Genomic DNA, 26,633 nt, shown 5'->3' with positions numbered 1-26,633 from the left:
AATGGCTACTTCCAGCATGATAATGCACCATGTCACAAAGCAAAACTGGTTTCATGAACATGACAATGAGTTCAGTGTTCTTCACTGGCCTTCCCAGTCACCAGATCTGAATCCAATAGAGCACCTATGGGATGTGGTGGAACGGGAGAGTCGCAGCATGAAAGTGAGTGATGCAATCTTGTCAACATGGACCAGAATCTCAAAGAAATGTTTCCAGCAGCTTGTGGAATTCATGCTACGAAGGCTGTTTTGAGAGCCTTACACAGTATTAGTATAGTGTTACTAATAAAGTGTTCAATGAGTATATGTACCATATTTTGTGACAGGTCAACTTGACGGAACATTTATTGAAGTGTACATGCATCAGCTTATAGGAGCTGGTGTAGGTGTTAAAGATAAACTAATTGCAGTTGTCATGTCACATCCAGACACGGCTAGCTTTGGCTTGGCCAGTTGGCTTTACAGTTTACTATATAGCATGCAGTATGTGTTTTGGGACACAGCCTTGGATTCTCTCTGAACGTGTACTTGAATGTGCACTTGATTAAACTGCACAGATGAAATGGTGCAGCAGCAGCAGCACAATTCACGTTAAGAAATGTTTTTCCACAAGCAGCTTGCAATAGCATTTCTACAGTAACTGAAAATAATGTAAACCGAAACACCAATTTGTAGCTAACTGAGCTAACATGCTAGCGTTGTTGGGGTAGGTAACATTACTGTTACCTTGAACTGTTACCTTACTGTTAGTTAAAGTTTATAGAATATTGAATAAAGTTGGTTAACCAAAAAATTATATTTTAGTAAGCATTAGCTAGCTAATATTAGCTTAGTTAAACAGTACCATAGGCCAAAACAGAATTTCTGCCTATGTTTTAATGGTCAATTTTTTTTCAAAAGAGCAATTTACTTCTGGCACTCCGAGTTTTAGAAGTAGACAGGGATGCAGTACAGATACAGATTTACAAGTCAGATTTATTAGAGTGAGAATTATTGCAGGTGCGGTGCCATTTGCTCTTTTTTCGTTCCTTCATTAATCTTCAGTAACCGCTTTATCCTGATCAGAGTCATAGATTTTCTATTTGTTGTGCCATTAAATCAGAGCTTGGCAACACCTAAGAAACAAATGCACCTAACAAAGTGACACATGGGTCAGCAAGCACGTCTCGTGTACATAATAAATATGCAAATTGTCATTACTGCTTTTTTTTTTATTTTTCGGGAGTTTCTGGTGGTTTTTTTGTGCAAAGCCATGTATGCAATACAAAGTGTATGCAATATAAGGTGGTGCTGGTGCCTTATTGCAATGCAAGTTGGCATAAAAAATATTGAACTGCAAGTTGCAGGAAATACAGCAGATAGACATAGGAAGCCGTATTTATCATCTAATTGTTATTTGATTGTAGTCTAATGGTGATTATTAAGTGACACTGAGCTATTTTCTCAAGAAAGCTGAGTCACAGCTACATCCAACACAGCAGTCATGTGGAACAGACCTAATTACTCTTGAATTTTACTGTCGACCCAGATGCTAATAAGCACAAGTTTGTTATCCACTGACCATGACACTGTCACTGGTATTTGTAATACACTCTGAAAGAGAAAGTCTGACACTGTAAGAGGCATCACAACAGACCTAATCCTCGACCCAAACAGTGAATGCCTCCATCATTATTTCAGTCCATATGAATGGTTCTTCTGCACAGAGTACAGTTAACCATTTGTTAGCCAAATTATGTTCAGGTGGAAATGCCACTGTAACAGTTACTTCCCTTGTTCAGAACCGTGCTGACTCCTACCTTTATTTTGCTCACCTTTCTCCTTATGAGCTGAAGCAGTGGTGGATAGTCTTTGTGGGAATGTGTGAGTGTGTGTTTTCCTTATCTCCTCCTTATCCCCCTGCTGTTTCTGTAATGGCTCTTCCCGACCTCTCCACACATTGTCTTTCTTGGTGCTGATAGAGCACGTTGTACTGCTGAACTATTCAAATTGATGTCAGCAATTGAAGAACGTTTGTCTGTCACCACCATCCACATTCCCACCCCCCCAACCCTGGCATCTATGAGGAGCTATTATGCTCACAATGGTGAAATTAAATTGCGTTTGCCACTGCTTGATAAAGTCCTAAAAAAGAGAAGACCTTCACTTGATGGTTTCCTGGCGAAATGAGATTGCAAATTGGGGACATTAGCAGGTTCTGTGCACAAGCACGGTCTTCCCTTCATTATCAGTCTGGCTAGCAGTTCAAACTTTCCAATTATCAAGAACTATCGGCTACTTTTGCCCTCATGCAGGCTGTTCTAAATGTGGTTTGCTTTTAAGTAAGTGATGAAGAACCATTTTCTTAGAGTTGTGTAGTGTTGCTTATATTTTGTACATGGTACACTATGGGGGATGTAGCTAATGGGATGTTGCTTTTCTTGGACATTAAGACATATTAATTTAATCAGTAACTACATGGCCAGTTCAAGTGTAAAGCTATGGATTATTCCTCTGGGCTTTTGTGAGACAAGCTCTTGTGCACAGTGGCATACAGATTTGTGAAGACTGCCTCTTGGAGTCTTATTAGACTGGACAAGGTGTGTGTGGAACAGATTGCATCCGTGGCGAGCAGGTTGTGGAGATGTCACATTCTCTGTGTGTGAGTGTGTGTGTGTGTGTGGGACAGAGACATTGAGAGTCTGTGCTGTGTGGTGTGAGACTGAACACTTTCATTGTGTGGGTTTGGCAGTTCCACCTGCCAACCTCTGACGGCAGCACAGTAGCACTTGGCTGCTGTGTGACTGAAAATGGTCAGTGGAAAAAGTGGATAGAGAAAGGAAAATAATCACAGGAAGAATGTTGGTTTGTTGGTTTTTGGTGGGAGATATGTGTGAATCACAGGCCTTAGCAGAGCATATTCCACAACAGAGCAAATTTCTATTTGGTTTCTGCTATGTATTATACCAATTTGCTAATGTGTGCCAAAGCTCCTTAGTCTTTGCCACTATAGGCTATGCCATTATTTAGTCATATATGGATCAGTACATGTCAGAACCTGACTTGATCCAAAATCAAAATGCTTAAAGCATAACTAGATGCAACATGTGTGAAAAGGCAGGACACAAGTGCATGTATTCAACAGCTTCTTTATTTAGGCTAATCCAATAGTAGTTTGAAGCATAAAATACAATACTGCATAGGATGTTGTACACAGCTGGGTTAATAATTAACTAGTGTTAGGTTTGAATATAAATGCATGTTTTTGTAGTGTATGTCTACTTTTGTAGTCATACTGATTATTTGTGCTTTAAGCCGATGCAACATGTTCGCACTTCACAGAATATGGGCTGTATCTACTTCATGCACAAATGTACAGGATTGTAAGATATAAAACATAAAGCATGGTGCTTGTGCATGAATTTCAACAGCCAGCCCTTTGCCTGCCATTTTCCTGAAGATGCATAGATTATACCATAAAAATAGTATTTGGAGCGAATGGACAGTAATAGTTTGGACATCATGCACTCCACATGTAAGCACCATAAAAATGTGACTGCTACTAAATGTCGTAGCTGTTGTGAGTCGTAGCTGTTGTGTATAAGAATTAAAAAGAGAAATGGGAGCTCTTTACTCACCGGCTTTCCTCCCCATCTGATTACCAATCCCATCAAAATGTTCTTTGCAGCCATGGAGATTGTGTTCATTCTCCCATTAGATGCTAGACAGTATTTGGGCTGACATTTACCTGTGTAAATGCCAATCCGTGCACGTCGCGTTTCCATGAAAATGCTGCTATACCATGTTGCACAGCTGAAATCAGGACTGCACCAAAGCACATTTTAATAGAGGGGTTAATGGAAATGTGATGTGCTCAGGGTTGTAAGACCCACCAAGGCACTAACATCACTGAAATAAGCCTAGTTTCCGGAGTAAAAAGAGGAGATTGAAACTGCCATGGCATGAATATGACGAATTTTCATTGTAATTTAGTGGTCTTTAACTTGTCATGGTATTAACACCCAAATGAATGATTGCTGAATATAATCATTGTTGCCAAATTACCTTTATTTATTTACCTATATTTAGACATCATCATCCAGAGACGACATCCAATCATCCAGTGATGATTTAAGGAAACCTCCACCATGAAACACATTAAATATGTTTATGCTGAAGTATTTGTGATTTGCTTAGTGATTCTGGTGCTAATTTGTTGGTCAGTGCTGTTCACTGTTCCTGTGAGAAGTTAGCACTTGTGTGCTGTGCTGACATCACAGGGAGACATTGATAGCACAATGTCTCCAAAGGTCCTTTAATAGGACAAAAATATTTCGTAAATCTCAAACATAAGAGATCAGTTACATTTTGTTATCTCTTTAAAAAAAAAAAAAAAAACAAGACCTTCTTTCTCACTTACCATTTTCTTAATGTCATATTAATGAGAAATTCAACATACAAGTATTGGAGCGTAGGAGTAGTGAAGCAATGTTGGATGCCCTTAGCAAAGTAATTTGCTAAAATAGACCAATTTAAGTTTGAACCAAAAAATATCAACTCAGAAGATCATTATAATTTTGATATTTATGGCAAAATGTTCTCTGAGCATCCCAGTGGTAATAATTCCTCTGTAGTGCAATCAGTGTGTGCCGTGTGTACCTCTTCTGATGTAGGGGGAAGATCATTGGTTGAATATTGTATACAGATACAGCCCTTCCTGTCACACCCTTCCTCTTGACCCTGTTTGCTTCTGTAAACATGTAGTTGTTGAGTAAGATGGATAGATGCTCTGACTCCTTGGTTGCTTACCCTTTAAAGAACTAATGGAGTGCAGTCGGACTACAGACAGGCATACAGTGCGTAATATAGAGGAAAGTCTGCCATCAAGCTTCCCCTTCTCTCTCTCTGACAGGAAGATAAAGTAGTCCCATTCATCAGCTCTGCTGTCCTCTATGTGTGTGGGTGAGTAATTGTGACTGTGCCCCTTGGTTCTGGTAAATGATGGTGCTCGTAAATGATGGTGTGTTATGAGAAGGGTGGCAGATAGATGAGGTCTTTGGTTCAAACAAAGGAGAAAGGGCAGAAAGGTATTCTCTAATATTAATCACCATATTCATTTCTCATTGACAATTATGATACTCAGGTGTTTAAGGCTTGTGTGTTGTATCCTTAAGAAAAGGTTACAAGCCAACTTTGGTTATTTTAACATTTTTAGCTGAGACGTGATAATAGTTAATATCTATACAGATGGAATATTGATGAACATTGAACATCTAAATATTGTAGTTCATTGGTCTAATTTAGGGTTATTGGAGGATGACATTTTGAAATTGCCAAAAAGATAAAACCTTGCTTTTATTTTCTGTTAAGCCTTGAGTCATACAGGAGCAACCTGAAAGCCACAGTGGCCTAATATCCAAAAGAAATAATATGCTATTGATACATGCACATTGGCTCTATCACATGAACTGTCTACGTGCAAGGCAGTTGTAGGCAGTTTATTATTATGTGCAACACAGTGTGGATATGGACTGGACTGCAGGCTAGACATGCACTTATATTAATTTTTTAACAATAAAATAAACCTATACGCTCAGACATTTCTTCAGATTGCAGTTAAACGTATATATTTTTTGTCCTTGTTTTTGTGGTAAGATTCTGTTTTTTTTAATGCCACCTGCTAAGATTATTTTGTTAGCCACGTTGGCAAATCTGTGTATAATAAATATTTAACTCCTTTGACTTTTGTGTGACCATGTCTTTATTCACGCTTTTCCACTCCTGCAGCAGTTTAGAGTACGATTTGCCTCAGCTCAGGCTTTGCATCAGGTGTTGAGCTGTGTCTCTGTTGCGCCTTATAGCACATAGGCATTAGCCAGTGCCAAAGATATGTCATGAGGAGAATGGGCAAATGCTTTCCAGCCACGCAGTGTATCATTGTTTAGTGCAAGGCAAGCATCATGATTAATATTCTGAGAGTGACCCTTTAGCTAATTTCATTCAATCTAGTTCTCATTTTCACCCAGTATTGTGGCATTCTCCTTTGACGGCTTTTACATACATATGGTAATTGGCTGTGAATCAAAGGGCTTAATCAATAACAGTGTGAGCAAAGTCATTTTCAATAAAGACTCACATTACTCCTCAGTGCCAAGCCTTATAGAACACTCTCTCCCTACCTCTCCTTCTCTCTTTCACTCTCTCTCTCTCTCTCTCTCTCTGTTCCCCTGCATAACTTGTTTCTTCCCTAATTTTCTCTCATCTTCTCTTTCACCCATCTTTCTCTTATTTTCATGCTTTTCTCCTGAAGGTATTAGTCAAAGGTTATTTTCTTAGATGACTGATCTTTGCGTCTTAGAGCTTTCAGCCATCAGCATCACATTCATAAAGTACCAAAGCCTAATACATGCATGAGTGTCACAGTAATGAAGACAGACTATGAACATGATGCCATGTGGTATATGTGTGTGTTTGTGTGTGTCCTTAATGCAGGCTCGTCAGAGAGAGTCGTCTACTGCCTGCCATCTTTGAAGTCATAGCGGTAAGTGCTCACAGAGCCTCTAGGCTGGATCTTCTCTCTGTTAGTGTGATTTATTTATTGCCTTGGGTCTCCCAAACCAGCTTTAGTAAAGAATAAAGCATCCAGAAAATTGTACACTTTATGGGAATCATACCTCACTACAGAAATTTAAAGTTTACCTTTATGTGAGTCTGAGGGGAGAAAGTCTCTCAATGTGGTTCAGATGAAACAGGGCATCACAGTGCTCCACACTCTGTGAAGGGAAAGTCTTTCAAAGAAAGACATTTTGAATGGTTCAGGGCATAAACAGATATTTTGGCTGTTGCATTACTGTGAAGTAGCAACATGTGTTTTTCTGCAGCTATTGCTAGTGACTAGCTAATACAAGTACAAGCTATAGTGAATTGGCCAACAGTTTTGATTTGGGGTGATAGTGTCTTCAAATAACTGAAAAATAAATAACTCGCCATCCCCTTTATTAAGAATACCTTTGCACCTGCACATTCATCATTCTTACAGTTATCTAATCAGCCGATCATGTGGCAACAGTGCAATGCAAAAAATCCAGCAGATACAGGTCAACAGCTTTGTTCTAACGTTCAAATCAAACATCAGAATAACGAAAAGTGTGATCTCTCTGACTTTGATCATAGCATGGATATCGGTACCAAATGGGCTGGTTTGAGTATTTCAGAAACTGCTGTTCTCCTGGGAATTTCACACACAACAGTCTCTAGAGGTTACACAGAATGGTGTGAGAAACAAAAAACATTGAGTGTGCAATAGTTCTTTGGGTGTAAATGCCTTGTTGATAAGAGAGATCAGAGGAAAATGGCCAGATTGGTTCAAGATGCCTGGACGGATATAGTAACTCATATAATCATACTTTAAAACCACAGCAGAAGATCACACTGGGTTCAACAGCTGCCAGCCAAGAGCAGAAATCTGAGGCTACAGTGGGCACAGACTCACCTAAACTAGACAAAAGTGGAAACTGATATGGTCTTCTGCTGGCGTAGCCCATCCACCTCAAGGTTTGATGTGTTGTGCATTCTGAGATGCTTTTCTGCTCACCATGGTTTTAAAGAGTGATTATATGAGTTACTATATCCTTCCAGGCAGTTCCACTCCTGTCAGCCAAAAACAGGAATCTGAGGCTATTATGGACACAGCCTCGCCCAAATTAGACAGTTGAAGTTGGTCTTTTTCCAGTTTTCAACTGTCAAGTTTCAGTGAGTCTGTACCCATCGTAGCCTCAAAGCCTCTGACAGAAGTGGAAACTGATATGGTCTTCTGCTGTTGTAGCCCATCCACCTCAAGGTTTGATGTGTTGTGCATTCTGAGATGCTTTTCTGCTCACCATGGTTTTAAAGAATGCTTATTTGAGTTACTGTAGGCTTTCTGTCAGCTCAAACCAGTCTGGTCAATCTCCTCTGATCTCTCTCATCAACAAGGTTTTTCAGCATGCAGACCATCCACTCAAAGGATGTGTTTTGAAATACTTAAACCAGCCCATCTGACACTAAAAACCATGCCACGGGTAATGTTATGGCGCACATTTTTTCCCCATTCTGATGTTTGATGTGAACATTAACTGAAGCTCTTAACCTGCATCTGTATGATTTTTGCATTGTGCTCCTGCCACACGATTGGCTGATTTAGATAACTGCATAAATGAGGTGTTCCCTTTAAAGTAACCGGTGAGTATAATCAATGGAGGCAGGCTTTGTTTACTTTTTTAGTTTATTTTTATTCCTATGCTCTTCAGTACTTCTTTTAGCAAATTAATGTACTTTAATGAAAACAAAACAACATTTCTATTATCTTCTGTTGTCTTGACAAGATCAATGGCAGCTCTCCATCAAAAACACTCACTGAAACAAACAGTCTGTAAATAAACTTTCTCATTCACCACGCATAGGTGCACCCATTCATCCATTACCCCACTCATTCTCCGCAATTCCTCCTTCCATTCACAGCTGGTGTTTGACCACACTTTCGCTGCCACACATACTGTATATAAAAATGACTTATAAAATTTATATCCCTGACAGGGTTAGTTCTGCTTGGAATGACATTACAAATGACCTTCTTCTGATCCTGAACTCTTTTAGATATATGCCCCCCCTGAATCCAGATGACCATTAGTGGGTCTGCTACTACTGTTTGAAAAACAGGCTCTGTCAATTACTCATTATTATTACTTTGTTCTAATTTACATATTACCTACATATATGTGCACTGGTCATAAAACTATGAAGTGAAATACTATATTAGCCCTGGGAAATCAGGCTCTTTTTGGAGCGGGTGCTAAATAGTTCGATGCTCACCTTACCCTGAGTTATTATGTAAATGAAGCAGTCAGGACTGACCCATCAAAGCGTAATGTGTAAGTGGCTGGCAGACTTAATGAAGTAGAGATGTGAGACGTCTTGTGCAGAAGGTTCCATTCTCATTAGAGAGAAACTCCCAGTCTCTGTCAACGGTCAACCTCCTCTGGCCTCAGTCCACTGTTAGCAGTACACATTTTAAGAGTGCACTGCCCAAGTTGCTCCTTATCCAATATGCCACTGTGAAAAAGGCACTTAAGTAGATGTGAATTGCTCTGTGGAAGTCCACTGTTATTACGTCCTTGCATTTTGGCATGCCTCATATGGGAATATTTGATGGATGTTCACTGCCAAATTAAATAACAGCAAAACAGACCTAATGAATTTCAGGCTTGGCATGGGGTGGCAATTATTTTTGTCATTACAAAAAAAAAATTTATGCATGATTAATTTAATCAACAGTGCAAGGAGTTTTTGTGTTTGTGTTCTGAAATTAAATCTCAGTGTATACACTCCTAAATTGCCACATATTCAATACATTGTTTTAACAGAGATTATCTTCTACCTTTGGCTTTGGCTATAACAGGTAACTCACTACACTGATCCTATATGAGACTTTTTTGTGAGCTTTGTACACTCCATAGTAACATACTCTGCCTCTGTCTCTGTGTGCCTTGGGCTTCTGTTGAATATGATGTCACCTGACAGTACGGATCACTCTAAAGAAAGAGTGTGAACACTGATGTTTCTACAAGCTGAGGAAAAATGTAGCCACTTGCACACATTTTCTGAGGAAGAAATAAAACTGCTTTTACTGTAGCTGTCATTGCAAGGAGAATGCATATTCAACTCTGAGTTCAGACCTGAAGATAAGATTACCGTATTTGTGAGTTTTATAGAATAAGGCACTGTGATGCATTTAATATTTTAGCACTATTAAATATGCCTGCACCATGTAAAGAGTGTGTATTGGGCAACAAAGATAATAAAATGCACCTGGGGTTGCATAGATGGTAGAAAGCAGGCTAAATGTACTTTGTTGGTTTGGAAATTTCTCAGACTAGATGAAACCAATTCTACAGTCTATTATACTGTGCAAGAAAACACTGGGGGTTTTTGTTTTAACAGAATGTTATGACTTTATCACATTTAAGGTTAAGTAGAGGTGTGTGCAGTTTTGAATTTTCAGGATTGTATTTTCCCATTCCCTCACACTGCCAAGGAATTCTGACCAATATTTGTGATATGTGACATTTCAGCGACCTTATAAAGCAGGACAGAGCAGTTACTAAAAGTGAATGAATAAACGAACGAACGAGTAAATCCCAATTTACACCAGACACAGTAAATGCATGTCAAATACACTCCCATGTTTACCAACATGTTTGTTGTCTTACAAGATTAACATCTGACCACCCGCATGTCATGAGAGCAAAAACTGCTCACTTACGCAGGGTTCCAGTCATGACGCACAACTCTAGTCAAGAGTTCCAAGTGTTTAATGGTTTCAAAATAGTGTTATATGCAGATTTATTCTTTTGCGATTACAGATTTATTCTTTTGCGATTACAGATTTATTCTTTTGTTATTACACTGATTTATTTATTTTCTTGTTTAACAGTGTAGCATTGAGGCTGTAGCCTGTGTATGGCTGTTAACTGAAATGCAGTTTGATAGGTTCTTTACTGTTGTTTATTGGCATTTAACTGATTTAAATTAAAAAAAAAAAAAATTAAATTAAATTAAAAAAAAGCCTAAAAATAGTGATGTCCTGATTTAATTGTTGTTGTTATGAAAAAGATGACTAACTCGTTTTTTGATTTACTGATTGTCTAGTAACAAATAATAGTCATGCAACACCTAGAATGAACATGGCGATACTTTTAAGATGAGTCAAATATTTCATTGTCTTATCTGATCCTGTGAAAATAGCTTTGAAAACTTTGAAAGTAAGGTTAACATGAAGGTAATGTGTTTTTGTTTGATTTTTAGCATTTTTATTGGTCTGTCCAATGGAAAAGCATGTTTTTCTTATAAAGCCGGTCTTTAAATATTGTAAAAGTATTAAGTGTATTTCTTGTATTGTTTTGAGAATGAAAGCTGTGTGTGGATTACACCATGCTGACTGCATTGAAATGTGTTAAACAAACTGTTACGCAGGCTGGATACCGAATATCTCCTCCTTCATTTTAAGGACTAAGTGTTTGATTACTCATGAGTATTGGATGTCTCTGCCCCACCCATCACCTGAATCCAGGCACAAACAGGAAAAGCAGTAGTTTCTGCGCTCTAAAGATTCTTCATGTACCTGTGGTTGGGGCTTTTCAGAGAGTTTATTCTTGCTGCTGACCTTTAGACCTGCTATGTTAAGTGCCCTCTTTTGCCCCTCTCCTATCTTTTTCTTGTCAGTCTCACGTAGACCTCTAATTAAAACTTTAAATTGATTTTCCTCTTTCCCTTTTCTACTTTCTTGCCTAGAAGCTTTGTCTACTCATTTTGCTTCTAATCAGCTGTCGACCCCAAGCTTATTGCATGATCAGACCACCTCCACAACCTCAGCATAAGGGCAAGGGTCTCAGACTGCCTTCATCTTTGAATTTCTTTGCATCTCCTGGCTTTTTCCTGAAACTTCAGGTTCTGCTTTGGGTAAAGGTGATGAGCAGTAGGGCAAAGAAGCATGACAAAGCCAACTACTCTAGGCTGCACCCAGTTTTCTCTCTGTAGAGTCATAAGCTGGTAACTATTAACTACAATAACTCTCATTGTTCTAGCACTATTTTTCTAGTTCTTATGACAATGGTTTTTGAGGTCCATGGGCAAGCACTGACAAATCCATCAAAATGCTTCAGAAGTGTTTGTGAGGTTGATTGAGCTGGGTCGGGCATTTCTAAATTATTTGCTTGCACTGTCCGTAATAATGGCATGCTTGAATAGCCAGAGCTTAATTAGAATAATTTATTATTATTATTATTATTATTATTATTATTAACTTCTGCTCCTTCAGTGCCTTTGCTATTTACCAGGAGGACTTGATTAAACCCTTTCCCCACTAATTGTTCATATTTATTTCCATAGGAGCATCAGAATAACATCCTTGGTGGCACCATGCAGAATGCTATAGCCATCCTCGCTAATCTGATTGGATTGAAGGACACAGACTTTCAACTTTTCTACCAGCAAGGTGATTTATGCCACTGCAACTGCTCTCAGTAATGGTTGCCTCAGAAAAGGACATACGGTGCCTGCCAGAATTATTGGCACCCTTTATGAAAATTAACTAAATAAATATAGAAAAGATTAACACTTGCAGTAAGTGATATTTTATGCGCAAACTTTCAGGGTCATTGTATTTTTTTCAGTCTATTCCTGTAACAAGTGAGAGACACGTGTAGAAGGATCTTGGTCTGCTCCTCCATGTAGAACAATTCAAGCTCCTTTATATTTTTTACTTCAGACCACAGGTTTTTATTAGGGTTGTTTGAGTGGAAATTTATATTTATTGTGTGTAATGTTTGTTTATACAATCATTTTCGTTCATTTGTATGTGCCATTAATTCCAGTGGGCCATGTACACATGGGAAAAGGGTCTGTATTCAGAGGGCTGCTCTTGTTTTGCTTGCTTGAGTATGTTTTCATTCCATTATCAGGCCCTTCTCACTCTCTGAGTGCTTGGTCTGTGTGTGTGTGTGTGTGTGTGTGTGTGTGTGTGTGTGTGAATGCAGCGTGGGCTACTTTTCCTGGTTCTCAGTGATTGATGGTAAAGGGGAAAAGGGTGAAGGTGTTCATCTGGATTTTTGAGGGCTACTGTCAGACAGCAGTCCTTTTATCAGTGTGCTTGTGTGTGTGGGCTTGGCCCAGCAGCCCGCATCTGAGTTGTTCAGCTTTCCCCCCTCGTCCTCTACTATGGCCTCAGACATGCGCTCTCTCTCTCTCTCTCTCTCTCTCTCTCTCTTACTCTTCCTCTTCTGTCATCTAATGCAATCTACCCAAATACTGAATAGCTGTCTTACTCTCTTTCTCATCTATGATTTCTCTGCTTCTCTCACAGTTGTATTGTTGTTTTCAACCACAGAATACCCAGCATGCTTGGCCTCAGCTTCCCTGCATCCTGCTCCTTGCTCCCTGTGCTGAATTATTGAGTGATGGATTTCTTTAGCCATGCTCATGTTGACAGTTAGTCCTGTGTGCTTCTGCTAGCAGTAGGGCTCTGCTGGTTCTCCATTAGCCCGTTAGCACTGCGATGGAGCAAGTCCGATGCTGAGATGTGTGCGTGTGTGTGTTCTATGTTTGTTTCAAGCATGAAGAGATGAGTCAGAGACTGACACACACACACTACATTTAACACCCTGCAGAGTGAGAGAGGCACCTTGGGGGGAAAAAGAGCTTCAGCTAACACACAAACACAGGCAGGAAATTCTGCCAAGGCAGTGGCTAGGAGAGGCATAGTTGAATCATTACTCTACCGGTATTATTCCACTGAGACATTCACTGATGCATGCATTGCTGAAGAATGGACATGAAGTCATAAGGGAAAAATTTTTACCTCTCAGTGTGATTAGGTCATTGGAGAGGGAAAGGCAAAGGAAGAAGTGGAGAGATTTTGAGCTATTTCTTTTGAATGTAAAACAGTCCAAAGGGGCTTATTGTCAGAAAGTAAAGATATTTATTTAATGGCCTTACAATACCAGCTCAGCACAATGGGAGGTTTAGATAAATGGCTCTTGCCTGAAATAGTTTATATGCTGTCAATCTTATGTCATTCAGCTTAGCAGTAGAATGTTTTTATTAAAGCAAAATGGAAGAAAAGCATAGGAAGCAGTATAAACTGTTTCAGAGCACAGTGTGAATCCTGCATGAATTCACACATATTCAAACCCCTTCCACATCCTGGACTGTAATTGCCTGTTTTCTCATTTTGGTGTGTATAGAATGTTTCTCCACATCAGAAGCAACGCTTCAGTCCTCTTCCCCAGCGAGCGCTTCAGTAAGGGGGGGCTGTTTCCACTCATTACAGCGCAGGGTCACACGCAGGTCACCTCATTCGGCTACCGTCATTACGCACCTTATCAGCTCCCCCTCTCAGGAAGGCCTGACCCAGCACTAAATATAACCCTGACAATTAGCGCTATCTCGCGAGCACTGGCTATTTTCCACAGTGCCGCTCGAGAAGAGGAGTAAGCAGAGGATGCATGCTATAATTGGTCCTTTTAGGTGTGACTAGAAAGCTGTGGATGTGGGACGGAGCCTTAAGAGAGGAAGCGAAGTGAAGTAAAAGAGTGGTGAAGAAAGAAAAAAAAAAGGGACTAGAAGTGAGCAAGAGGAAGAAAATGGTAGAAAAGGAAGAACAGTGTTAACGTTGTTAGAACGAGAGGAAGGGGTAGGAGGGGGTTGTGAGGAAAGAAGGAAGGGAGACATACCGAAAGTGAGATGAGTTTTATAATTGGTGAGATTTGCCTGCGTGAATGATAAGATCCCTGAGGGAGAGAGAGAAGTAATAGACAGGCTCTATGAGTCCTGCCTGCCTCTATTCTTTTCCCTATTTCTAATGCAGGAGGAAAAAACTGCTTTGCCGCTTCATTTAGAAACAACGAGTCAGGCTCCATCCCTTTGATTTCCTAATGAAAATTGGGCTAGCACAATGCCCTCTGAGCCACCTTTCACACATTTATATATGAGGTGCCGAGGTTTACTTTTGTAGCCTGCATTCTTTTGACATATTTTTGCTCACGGACTGCAGTGCTGAGAAAAATTGCTTTCCGGTGAATTGTGAACTGCTGACTTGTTTGTTTTGCATACTTCACGGAGTGTCTACAGCTTAACGTATCATTTGCATGAATCATTTGACTGGAAGTACAGGCAGTAAATTAATGCCAGAAAATATTCTCAAATGCAGTTTTACAACTGTAAGCATAAATATTTAGTGCTTTCAGGCTTGGGAGCCTTGTATAGTAATTTGCTCCAGTCTCCATAAAGTGCTCTAGCATTTGTTGTATTGTAACTTGCTGTAACTTAATTGTGGGTTCTTTGAGATGCAGTTTTTATTTAGTGTAGTTTTTAGAGTCTGTTCTGCACTAAGGAAGACATTGTCTACAACTGCTAATGCAGCTGTGCAATTATCATGTGTGGCTGAGCAGAAGCAGCTACTACACAATATCACTTATAAGTGAAAAAGTAGAGACTACTGCATAAATGCTCAATTAAGGATTGAACTCCCATCACAACTCTACTTGCACATAAAAACATATATACACAAACCTGAGCCTCACTTTTAAAGCTGTTGAACTGCGACTAAGCACAACCTGATTTGTAGATATACACTACATGTGTATGCATGCTGTACATTTTTCAGGATTGGAACCACATGCACAATGCACATCCATTCTATGGATCTTGAGCATGCACCATTCTGAGATTTTATTGACTCTTGTGTTGTTGGTTTGCTTCAGTTTTGTGCAATGTCTTATAATGTTTCATCAAATTTGCTCTTTTTTTTTTTTAATTATCCATTTACCTCCCGCCAGACTATATCTCTTCACGTCTGAGCTGACAACCAGTAATGCTACAACATAAATCTTTTTTGCCTGGAGGGTAGCTACTCTTCTGATGTAGCATCTTCTGATCTAACATCTGCCCTTTCATTGAGTGGGTGAAGCCTCCTCATAAAGCTCTTCCCAGCCTGTGGTCATGGAAGTGCTTCAGCTCTGCTCCTCTGGTCTTGGGGATGTGGGTTGTGTGTGCATTCAGAATCATTGCAGTTCGAGTGCTACAGTTCAAGTGGCTCCCGTGATCCGAGGTGACAGCTAGACCGTAGCAGAGCACGAGATAGGAGAAGTTATTATTTCAAGATGAACAGATTATTCATGTGTTCTTAATATTTCAACAATGTCAGTGCGAGCAATAAAAAAACTACTAGACAGAGAAAGCGGCAAAGGTTCCACGTCCTATGATGAAAGATGATATCTTTCAGGAACATTATAATTGGTTTGGAGGATGAGGGGGAAAGGCATTTTATGACTTGTAGCCCAGTGTTATTGTATAGAGGACTGTTGAATGGAATTCATAGCTTTAAGAGGATTTTATCTTGTGCTTCTTACTTTTTCATAGGTCAGTACAGTTAGTGAGTGTGCAATTACAGTAAGCATGAAAGTCAAAAAAAGAACTGTTTGTACTCCTGTGAATTATTAAAAGGTACTGCAGTGCCAATCCTATGATATCTAGCTATTGTTGAGATGAATGTCTTTTGTGGTGGTTAATTTTATTGTGTGTGATGCATTGTTGGTTTCTGTCTTTGTGACTTTCTGTAAATTATGTTTCAGTCTTCTGCCATGAGGCTTTATCAGTAAATAAATATGACTAAACACCATATTTGGTGCGTTCATATTTAATTTATGAATTTGTACTTTTGACATGAGAAGGTGAACACGATGCACTTGCCTTTCAAGTGGTTAAAGTCGTGAGAACACTGTTGCTAGGCAACAACTGGGCAATATGGACGCCGAACAGGAAAGCTAGCGAATGATTGAGGCTAATAATTTAGCTAGATAGCACATAGCTGTCATTTAGACTTCAGAAAGCCGTAATGACAGTAGAAACAAGACAAAACTGTCAATAATATCAACATTTTCTTCAGATGTGTTGGTAAATGTCTAAGGAAAGACTCTATGATGAAAATTACACTGTAAATTGTAACGATCAGAATTGAGAATGCAATTATAAATCAATTATTATTGATTATAATATATATATAATTATAATTTATCATAACTTGATTACTATGGAAAAAGGACACACAACTGGTGTGTAAATAATAATTTATTTTTTTAACCTGATGTGTAAATAATTTTACAGAATAAAGTGCCCATAACTCTGATACCTTTTTTTTCCTAGTTCTTCTCCACTTGTCATCTTTCATGATTTAACGGTAGGCCGACCCCAGATTCTGCACAAAGTTGATCATATATCAGTCAGAGGCTACTAAATTGTATCACATTGTATTTTAGTAGTTTCAGTGATAATATGAAATTGCTGCCTTAAGAATCAAGATCGTATCGTATTGTGTGGAAGCCTGAAGTTTACACCCCTAGTAATTACACTTGGACCGTAGGATGGATCGTATAACAAACTTCCTTTATATTGAAAAACATTAACTTTGTTTCACAGCTTGTGAAGTGGTGAATACAACATGACTGGACCATTCATACTGACCCTTTGCATAAAGGCAGTAAACCCTTGATATTGCATCGGTCCTGTGCACACGACAGGTATGTGTTCATGTTTGAATAACTTCAGGTATAATAAAAGTGTGTGTCTCTGCAGGTATAATGGAGCTGGTGTGTGGTGTGTTCACGGAGGCCGCAGCATTATATGTGGAGAAAGAAGAGAGATGTGGAGTGAAGAGCTGTTATGCTCTACTGCTGTCCCTGCTGGACATCATCCACTGCCTGCTCAAACACCTCTCCGCCGTGGTCCGACTGGCTCTACAGGTAAGAGCACTCGCTCGCCAGCCTCTCACACACACCTTCACGCTCGCACACGGTTTCTTTCTCTCTTCACTCTGACATGCCTTTCCCTCTTACTTTCTCTGATCAGTAAACATCTCTCACTCTGTCGCTGTCTAGCATCAGCTCTCCTTTCCCTTCTCTCTCTCTCTCTCTCTTTCTCTCTCTCTTTCTCTCACCCTTAGGGAAGTCTCTCTCTGCCTCTGTCGCCCTAGGCGTGCTGTTAGGGGGTTCATGTCTGGGTCCTCTCCTAGCTGACGATTACATTGTTATGCAATGACACCTGGCATGCAGATAAGACTAGAATAGAATTATCACCGTGGTTGTCGCGCTCCCACTCCGAGCTGCTGTTGTCATCCTCTCCAGCTGTGAGAACGATACACCACATGTTAGTAGCTGAACCGAGCTTGCACTTTACTAGGTGAGATACTCATACATACAGATGTGCATGTGCATATGTTTATGCTCAGCCTTTATAGGTTGTTTTCTGTAGCTGTGTGCACCTGTGCGTGGTGTCTCCAGCAGGCTCATGGGAAAGAGTACAGTGAAGTTGGACATCTAACACAGCACTATCATAAGGCCCCCTCCCCTCAGAGGGCCACCATGCCTTTCCCATTGGCCCTCATTACCCAGCTCTGGCTCTTTGTCTTCTGTCCTATGCCGTTCCATACATATTTATGCATGGACATTGCAAAAAAGGAGAATTCGTAATGGAAATCAATTTTCCCTGAAAATGCAAAGCTCATTAAAAAGTGGCTGCAAATTCATTTGGGTGATAATGATAAAGAGAGAAGATGGCTCTCCCTAGCAGTTTTATTACAGCTTTCTCTCTCTCTCTCTCTCTCTCTCTCGCTCTCTCGCTCTCTCGCTGCCTCTCTCTTTTCTCTGTCTGTGTCCCATTCCCTTTTCTTTCCTCTTTCTCCTTCTCCCGCCTAGTTTCCTAGTCACCGTCTCGAGCCGTCATTAATATTTGAAATGGATGAGGGAAATTTAATTGAGAAAGTGCTGCATTCGATATGACCAAGTGTCTGTTGGGAATAATCACATTGCCTGCAGACTGTCAGTCTCTGAGAGATTTCCAGAACACTTGGCAGAAATATGAGCGGCAATAAGACTCCGAAATTGGGCAGGAGAGAGCAGAAAGCTGAACTCTGCTGAACCAGACGCTTCACTCTCAGTTTAGCACCTCTCTCGCCGACTGCTGCCGTACACATTTTCAGAGTGTTTTGTGTTGTTTGTGTCTATTTTAAACCACCACTTTTCCTTCTCTCTCTCTCCCTGCCTCTGTCTTCCTGCTCATGAAACTTAAGTATGTCTTGCTGACAGCTCCACTAATAGAGTGGGAGTTTGTTGTTGTTTTTCATGTGATTGGTGGTAGACTGTGTGCTGCAAACATTTTAGTGTAACAGCAACAGCACTGGGCAGTGCAGTGTCTCTGGTAAAAAAGAGTTGAGTTAAAAATAGTGTCCACTTCAACCACTGTCCTTCCAAAATACAGACAAGCATTCTCTTTTTGGTAGTATTATTGGTTTGGTCAGTTAAACCTTTACTCATCAGCAAAATGCCAACTATACATATATATATATATATATATATATATATATATATATATATATATATATATATATATATATGCATACACTAATATGAGGAGTGTTAACATTGTACTCTATTAGCTCATACTGTACATATGATCAGTCCGTTTGTCCTTTCCTATAGTCTGACAGTGATGGAGACTCTGAAGCAGCAGAAGAGCTCCTGCTCATCAACAAGCCACTCACTGATCTCAGCAGCCTTCTCATTCAGATGGTCAGTTTCTCATTCAAATGTTCATGTTTCCATGCATGTACATGTGTGTCTGTGTACGTGTGTGTCTGTGAGTGTTTGTGTGTCTGTGTGTCCGTAGGTGTGGCTTATATTTTTTATTATTTTATTTGAAAAACTAAATGAGCCAAAGTATTTACCTTGTTACTGAGGTTTTAATTAGTTAGGGGTTGGTGTAAGTGTAACCTTATTTTGCTAATACACTGATCACTTTGTGTGAGTGTGCCCGCGTTTGCGTGTATGTGTGCGCAAAAATGCAAGAAAAAAGTAACTGCTCCTGTGGAATTCATTAAGAAACCAGACTTGTATAGAAGGAATTAGGAAAAGGATGTGGTTTTAGATATGTAAATTTTTATTTTTTTAAATAAATAAAATAGAGGCAGTGAAGCAGAGTCACATTTCGACTGGGTCCAAAACTCATTAACCTTCACTGATTAACATGGCTTGTCAGCCAACCTCGAGTGCTAATCTGACACCTTTCACTGGTAAAAGGAGGAACAGAACAACAACATGGGAGGGAAAGAAGATAAATGACAGCGCTAATAGTGAACAGATGATTAACTTTTTGTCAGTTGGAAGCCAGTCATGTCTGGGATAATGATTCTGCCACAAAACCTCTTATGTTTATGACATCCTGACCTCAAGTCCAGTGTGCTTCTCAGGTGTTTTGTCTTGTTTTTGTTGTCACACAGTTGATTAATCTAATCAGTATTTTAAACATGTTTTCTGGAACAGGAAAACTATAGTTTCAAAAGTTCAGAAGTTGATATTGACTATGTTTTGAACCAGTAACTGCTTGAGGAATTACAGTTTTCCAGTCCCTCAAAAGTTCTGTGTACTTTTATGTAATGAAGTCCAGCTAGAAGAGTGTCTTATCATGTCACATTTGAAAACACCCATGTTAAAGTTTAGGTCAGTGCTGGAAAAGACCATGCTTAATTTCCAGTGCCTTCCGTAATGCCTCGAGTGTCACAAGGAGCAAGGGAGAGAGCCACTGGCATGCTGCAGGCTGTTATGTCATGTGCTGGCGTTGCCAGAAACGATGGAGTAAAGCTGCTCCACTGGGCCCTGACAATCAGCTGGCAGGACACATGACCATCCACGATCTGTTCAGCTGCTTTCATATTTAACTATACAGGATGCACCTTAATTTCTGTTCTTAATTTCAGTTCAAACACAAAACATATATCCTGTATATAAAACCTTTAGGTTTAATTGGTCTATTTTTTCCCAACCTTCAGTATCACTATTATTACTTGTTCAAGACAACATTATTAATATACAATCTAATAATATGTAATGTACAATTGAATTATGCACTTTGTCAGCCGATTGAATTAGGCTTTGGTTGGTTCTGTTCTTCATTACAGATTACACCTACTCTCAATGTGGCCCACTGAGATTCAGGCCTCCTGAAACAAAAGAGAAAAACATTCTTAATATGAAATCCATGTTCTGGTGATAATCCACATAGTTGTTGTAAGATTTATGACTGTGTGATCACATTTTAAAGACTAGTCATTTTAACTGCATTAAGCACATCTTAAGAGTGGCCTTTTTAAAATAATCAATCTCTGAGGCATTCATTATTCATAAGTATTATCCTTCATCTACCTAATGAAAAGTGCTAATACATAGTAGAATAGATTGAATTTCATTGGCAATAATAAATGCATAATGAATTTTGAATGGCTATTCATATTCCTTTTATAGTCATGAAAGTGCATTGGCGTGAATACCAAAAAATAAAGATATGCTCAACTTCTTCAAGAGGGGATTAGATGTTAATACATACATGCAAGATTTTTATAGGTACAAATTGTTTTATAGCACTGAATCATGTTTTTGGCTATGTGTTTAAGAGATCACTAAAGAGAGAAGTGAAAGGGCGAAGGAGAGTGCTTTTCAGAAGAGAGAAGAATGAGGCACTCTGGTGTCTGCATTGCATTGCACTGTGCTATCTCACAGATGGCATGAAGGAGCAAGCCCACAGGGCAGCAGCGCTAAAGCTCCGTGTGGAGAAGGCACCGTCACTCACTCACTCAGGCCCATGCATCATGGGCGCTCTGTTTACCCTCAGTGTGTGTGCATGGATGGCTGGAATCATACACCACTTTTCTGAATACTCCTGCGGCCAAACTGGCTCTTTCAGCAGGGGTATAACAACGAGCCATGAGCTTTCATACATACGCAAACAGACCCACATTCATCCCAACACCACCAGGCATCCTCATATGTTCTCTTAGTTGGTGAGGTGTGTGAGGATTGTGTGTAACAGTCAGGGCTTACTGCTCTGCCTGTAAGTCACAGCCACTTCCAGTGGAAGAGGGCTCTGGACTCCCTGTAACGTTGCCTCTGTCTGCTCCTTTGTGTGAAAACAGAGAGGATTATGCAGAACGCTAGTGTATGTCTGTGTGTGTGTGTGCGCGCGCCTGTGTGTGTGTGTGTGTGTGTGTGTGTGTGTACAAGAGTGGATGGCGCCCTAGGAGCAGATGAACAGAATGTCTCTCCAAGGGGTGGGGGGGCAAACAGATTGCATTTTAAAGAGACCATGCCTAAGCCAGAACATCAAGCTCATGCTTTGTTAAAATGTGCCAAAAAATATTTTGATATATTTTATGAAAATTATAAATTATAAGTTGTCTGTTTGGTAGTGTCGAAGGAGAAGGTTACAGTGCCATATATTTGAAACGTAGTTCAGAGTTTTGAGCAATAATGAACTTTATCATTACAAGGGAAGATGCTGAGCATCTGAAAGATTATGCTAATGTGTCCGATTATTTATGGTCATCTTAAATTAAGAGACAAAAAAATTCATGGACTGCACTGTACATTAAACAGTCCTTGGCAAAAGATGAAAACTGTCAGAATTACTACTCATAGATAGAGACAAATTATACCAACATACTCCACATCTAAAATCAAGTCCAGCTGTCCAATTATTTAAAGGTCATACCTCAGAAATAGGGTTCTGTGTGTAATAAGCAATTATTATACCTTTAAAACCATTATGGTTCACCTAATAGAGATAAATAACTTGATTAAAGCTGACAGTCTGCATTCTAATCTCAGTCATGATTACATTTTACATGGAATATGTTAGAGTATATAAAAAAGACAAGATTGATACTGTCAAGTTACTTAATAACCACACTATACTTACTAAAAATCGTTAGCCTTCATAGCCAGATGACTATTGGTGTAACTTTTGAAGCAAGTGAGGAAAATGACTAGATACTTTCTTCCTGGACTTTTAATTAAAAGTTTTTTTTTTTTTTTTTTTTTTTTTTTTTTTTTTCATTCTGTCAAATCAAGTAATACCTGAGATGCACCAAGGCGGAAGCTTTCTTCTTTCACATATGCACCATGAATTCAGACATAATTGTACAACTTGCATCTGGATGTGTATTGACCATAAAGAAATTAGGGCAAAATAGAAGAAAAACATGAAAGTTTGACTCTGAGCTATATTGAACAAAGAGAGAGAGGTAATTGTTTTTGTATCTGAGAGCAAGAGATTGAAATCAAACTTTACTTGTTTGATTGGTTCAGCTTGGGCTCACAAATTACGTTTGAGCCTGAGAGGCTGAGTTCAGATTTTAGTGATTGAAAAAGTATCTTTTCACTCTTGAGTTAATCTTTAGATACTTTCTTCCTGCATATTAGGAAGCCATTGAAAACGAATATTACCAGAGTTAGTAGACCTATATGATATCTGCGGAGTATACAGCATTTAAAGTGCCAAAATAAGCTAGTATTCTTCTGTACCCTTCTAACAGTGTGGTGAATATAAACTAGTGTTGGATATGATCAAGTGTTATATTAAGGGATTTGAACCGACAAGCTCTAGTAATCCAACATTTGACTCAAGACGTACAGAATACCAGCAGTTCCAGCTCTCTACTCACCACATTATTCTTAAAGGGAATTACTCAAGTTAAATTGAAATCGCTATGAAAATTAAAGTATAAGAGTGGGTAGAACACTTTCAAGAAAGATTTTTTTCTTACCAGAGATTAGCTGCTGTGATTTCTTTGTAAAGATAGCTGTGGAAATCATGATATAATTTACATCTCCATAGTGACACAAAGCTAAAAATGGCAACCTGACTCACAAGCAGAAACAGCTTAAACTGAAAGTGGCCAGCAGCCTACCTTTACGTTTGCAACAGCACAGACCCCTGTAGCAATGTGAGCAAGTTTTATTATATATAGTAAAATAGTCTTTGCCAGTGCCAAAACAGGAAGTAAATTTGTATATTTTTTGCTATGTAGTAAATTGATAATAAATGTCATTACCTAACATTGAAAACTGTTGAATATGATGTCTTTTTCCTAGGCATCTCTTACATTACACTGTAAGAATACAGATTATTCATGTAAGCTCTCATAATCTACAGAATAAATGTACTTTTAATAATACGATAAAGATTTAGCCTCACAGTTTTCTGAACTGGCCTAGGTTTTCACCTCTGGGTTTAAAATGTATGTGTTTTAATGTATACCAGTCACAATGTGTAACACTGTGTGTATGCACGTGTGCAAGGGCAAAGTAGTGTGAAGAGTACTTATTGTCTGTCACGAAGCACACTTAGAGGTCATAAGAGGGCAGCAGTGCTACATGTCCCCGTAGGCCTCAGTAGAACTCTTTCTCTTTTTCTCCTGCAATCAGCCTTTCAGCACACACAGTGGCATTAACACACCCTAATCTCTCTGATTCCTGCCCGCTTTTCAGCCACCCATTCCCATTAGGCTCCTCTGCCCTATTTCCCTGGTGCATCCACTAGCTATGCTAAGTAAACATGGTGGTTTTATGAGCCTGGCTAAGCAGGTGTTAACTCTTGTTCTGCACTGACTCTGTGCTGGCATGTGAACAATACTGGGCGAGTGAGCCCGTGCACACACACCAAAGGCCATTCAGCCTGGGGCTCTGGCTCCTCTCCGCCCCTCGTCCAGGGCAGAGAGGCGGTGCTCTTTGGGGGCCATTGTTTGGGCCTTAAGCATTCCTTCCATTCTGGAGTGGCCGGCGGCATCACAAAAAGGGGGCAGGATTAGGCGCGGCCAGCGCTTGCCCTGTGGCCTCATGGGATTAGGTTTCTATGGAAGGGGGCAGCAACGGATCAGCAGAAAAAAAGAAACTGGGATCCCAGAGCTCTCTCCACAGGCTTTGAGGGGAATAGGGGAGCTGCAGAGAAAATCCCCATGGCCTCATGACGCTGTCTCTCTCTTTCTGTCTGGGAGGGCATTGACTAGTGCTGCTTTAAGAAGTCTCATTCACTATCCCTAAACCGATCCCCTGATGGGCGTGTTTAGCTCATAACTATGAATGTGTCAGTCTCTGAGGATCAGTGCCGCACTCCCCCAATTACGGCTGTTTTAGGAATAATGTCTGTATCAACCTCTCCTTTTAACACACCACTCCACCCATAGAAGCTGATTCGGTTTTATTGCCTCAGGAGGGTTATTGTTTTCATTTAGATGTAACACTATATAGACTGATCCATAAAATTAAACTTGCTCTATAGCATGAATACTACTTTAGTAATACTTTTCATTATCAACCTACTATGACATCTACATACACATTCATTGTAGTCATATTTTATGTCATATTTTACAGTTTTTTTTTGTTTTTTTTTTGGGATGGGGGGCAGAAGTCTTAATTCATTAATTTTAATTACACACAGAATACAGGGCTCCTGGACAAAAAAATTAGTCGCATATGTAATTTCTTTACTAATACATGGGTATACCTCTCCTCGCCTTAATAACAGCACCAATCCTGTCAGGTAAGGAAGGCACCAGTGTCTTACGAGAGTTCCTGTCAGTTTTAGCCCACTCTTCCACTGACTGTGTGCACAATTCTGCTAGAGCTTGTGGAGCTTATTTTGGAGTTTTACCTGCTGTTCCAAATAATCCAACAAGTTTTCTGTGAGATTGAGGTCCAGTGATTTTGCAGACCAGTGAAAGTGTCCCAGTGTTGCATCATGCTTACTGAACAAGTCACACACAGATTTGGCCCGATATGCTCTACATCCGAAACATGAAAGTGTCTGTGTTGTGTTCTGGTTGGACATGAAGCACAAACGGCGGCAACCTCAGAGTCTTGTCAACAATTGAGGCACTGGTTTTTTTGCTAAATTACATTTGTCCTACCTATTGACATTGTATAATAAGGCACCACTGCTATTGGTGAATATGACTTTTTTTTTTTTTTTTTGTTAAAGGAGCTTTTTATAGAGCTATTAACCTTTCACTTGTGTTTTTTAAAAATATATCTCTTTTCTTAGCTGCCATGTGGTGATGCAGAGGTGTATGAGGAGGCCAGTCAGTGTGTATCACTACTAGCTCAGCTGTACGGCGTGGATGCGGCTGATCATCTGACCCCTGAAGACCTGCTCAGCCTCGCACACTCACTTCAACTACACACCGAACCCAGACAGCAGAGACTGCTGCTCCGCGTCCTCAAACGTCTGGTGAGTGATCGTGCATTATGTTGCTATGCAGCCAGACTGAAGTACACCACATTTTTTTATATTATAATATAAACAGGAAATCTGTTCTCAAAACAAAATGAACATAGAATGAATTTTAGAGCTAGAATGAAATGCTAATATAGTCAGCCTAATTGGCATACTCAGGATAATGTTGTGAAATCACAAACTCAGTTCATAAAGACTACTGAATTATAGTGAGAAAAAAATATGGTCACACATACATGCCTAGTAACTGAAGATTCTCATTCCTGTTAGTTGGTTTATGGGACTGTAAGTAAATTAGACAAATAACCCTAAAAATTGGATACCTAAATTGGACTTCCAATTTGATACCCATCAACATTACAAGACACTTTGTACCTTTCCTGGAAATGCTCTGCCAGGCATGTAAACCAAAAGGAGTTTATTGTTATTGACATGTTTTCAGAGTACAAATGATCATGGTTGTTTTAGTTAGGTCTATTTTTGCTCTGAGAACACATTTTAATAACAAAACTAAATTAATATGCCTGTAAAAGCAGCCATTTTTTGTTACAGCTTTGCCTTCTTGGCTTAATTTATTCATTGTTATGCTACGAAGTAAGGCACCAATTACTGCATTTTGAGGCATTGGGTCAATAGTAAACAGTGCTTCTACACATGGGTGTAAACCCTTGAGTATTGCTGACAGTTATCATTAATAAAAATAACTGAGCTAGTTGGAATGACAGTCATGCTTGCCCATGCAACACCTGAGGTGCCATGCAGTCTGCACACTTTACTCATTTCATCACACTGGTATAAATACATTTTAGTCTCATCTGTCTATATATATTTGTATATTATAACCATATTGTGTTAAAATGCTCAGAGCAGTTTTGCACAATCAGTATAACAAACAGTCCATTTTGACATACCTGTTTTGGCTATATCTCTAATTTATTCTGATTTTCATGGCCGTTGGCACTTCCTTGGACTTCATGTTGAGACAACAGCAGTGTGCTAAA

General features: G+C 39.5%; 1 protein-coding gene across 2 annotated transcripts in view; it reads left to right on the top strand.

Moving 5' to 3' along the window:
• ulk4 (unc-51 like kinase 4) overlaps positions 1 to 26,633 on the top strand; it is a 102,202-nt gene that overhangs the window by 56,955 nt on the left and 18,614 nt on the right. For both annotated transcript variants that reach the window (XM_026926565.3, XM_026926564.3), the window contains exons 31-35: positions 6,472 to 6,520; positions 11,905 to 12,010; positions 17,146 to 17,312; positions 19,047 to 19,136; positions 25,441 to 25,626. In XM_026926565.3, the coding sequence (XP_026782366.3) occupies positions 6,472 to 6,520; positions 11,905 to 12,010; positions 17,146 to 17,312; positions 19,047 to 19,136; positions 25,441 to 25,626 (598 nt within the window). The remainder of the gene's footprint in view (positions 1 to 6,471; positions 6,521 to 11,904; positions 12,011 to 17,145; positions 17,313 to 19,046; positions 19,137 to 25,440; positions 25,627 to 26,633) is intronic.

The sequence above is a fragment of the Pangasianodon hypophthalmus genome, chromosome 1, assembly GCF_027358585.1.
Source record: "Pangasianodon hypophthalmus isolate fPanHyp1 chromosome 1, fPanHyp1.pri, whole genome shotgun sequence".
NCBI lineage: Eukaryota > Metazoa > Chordata > Actinopteri > Siluriformes > Pangasiidae > Pangasianodon > Pangasianodon hypophthalmus.
This window is presented reverse-complemented; position numbering and strand designations above follow the sequence as displayed.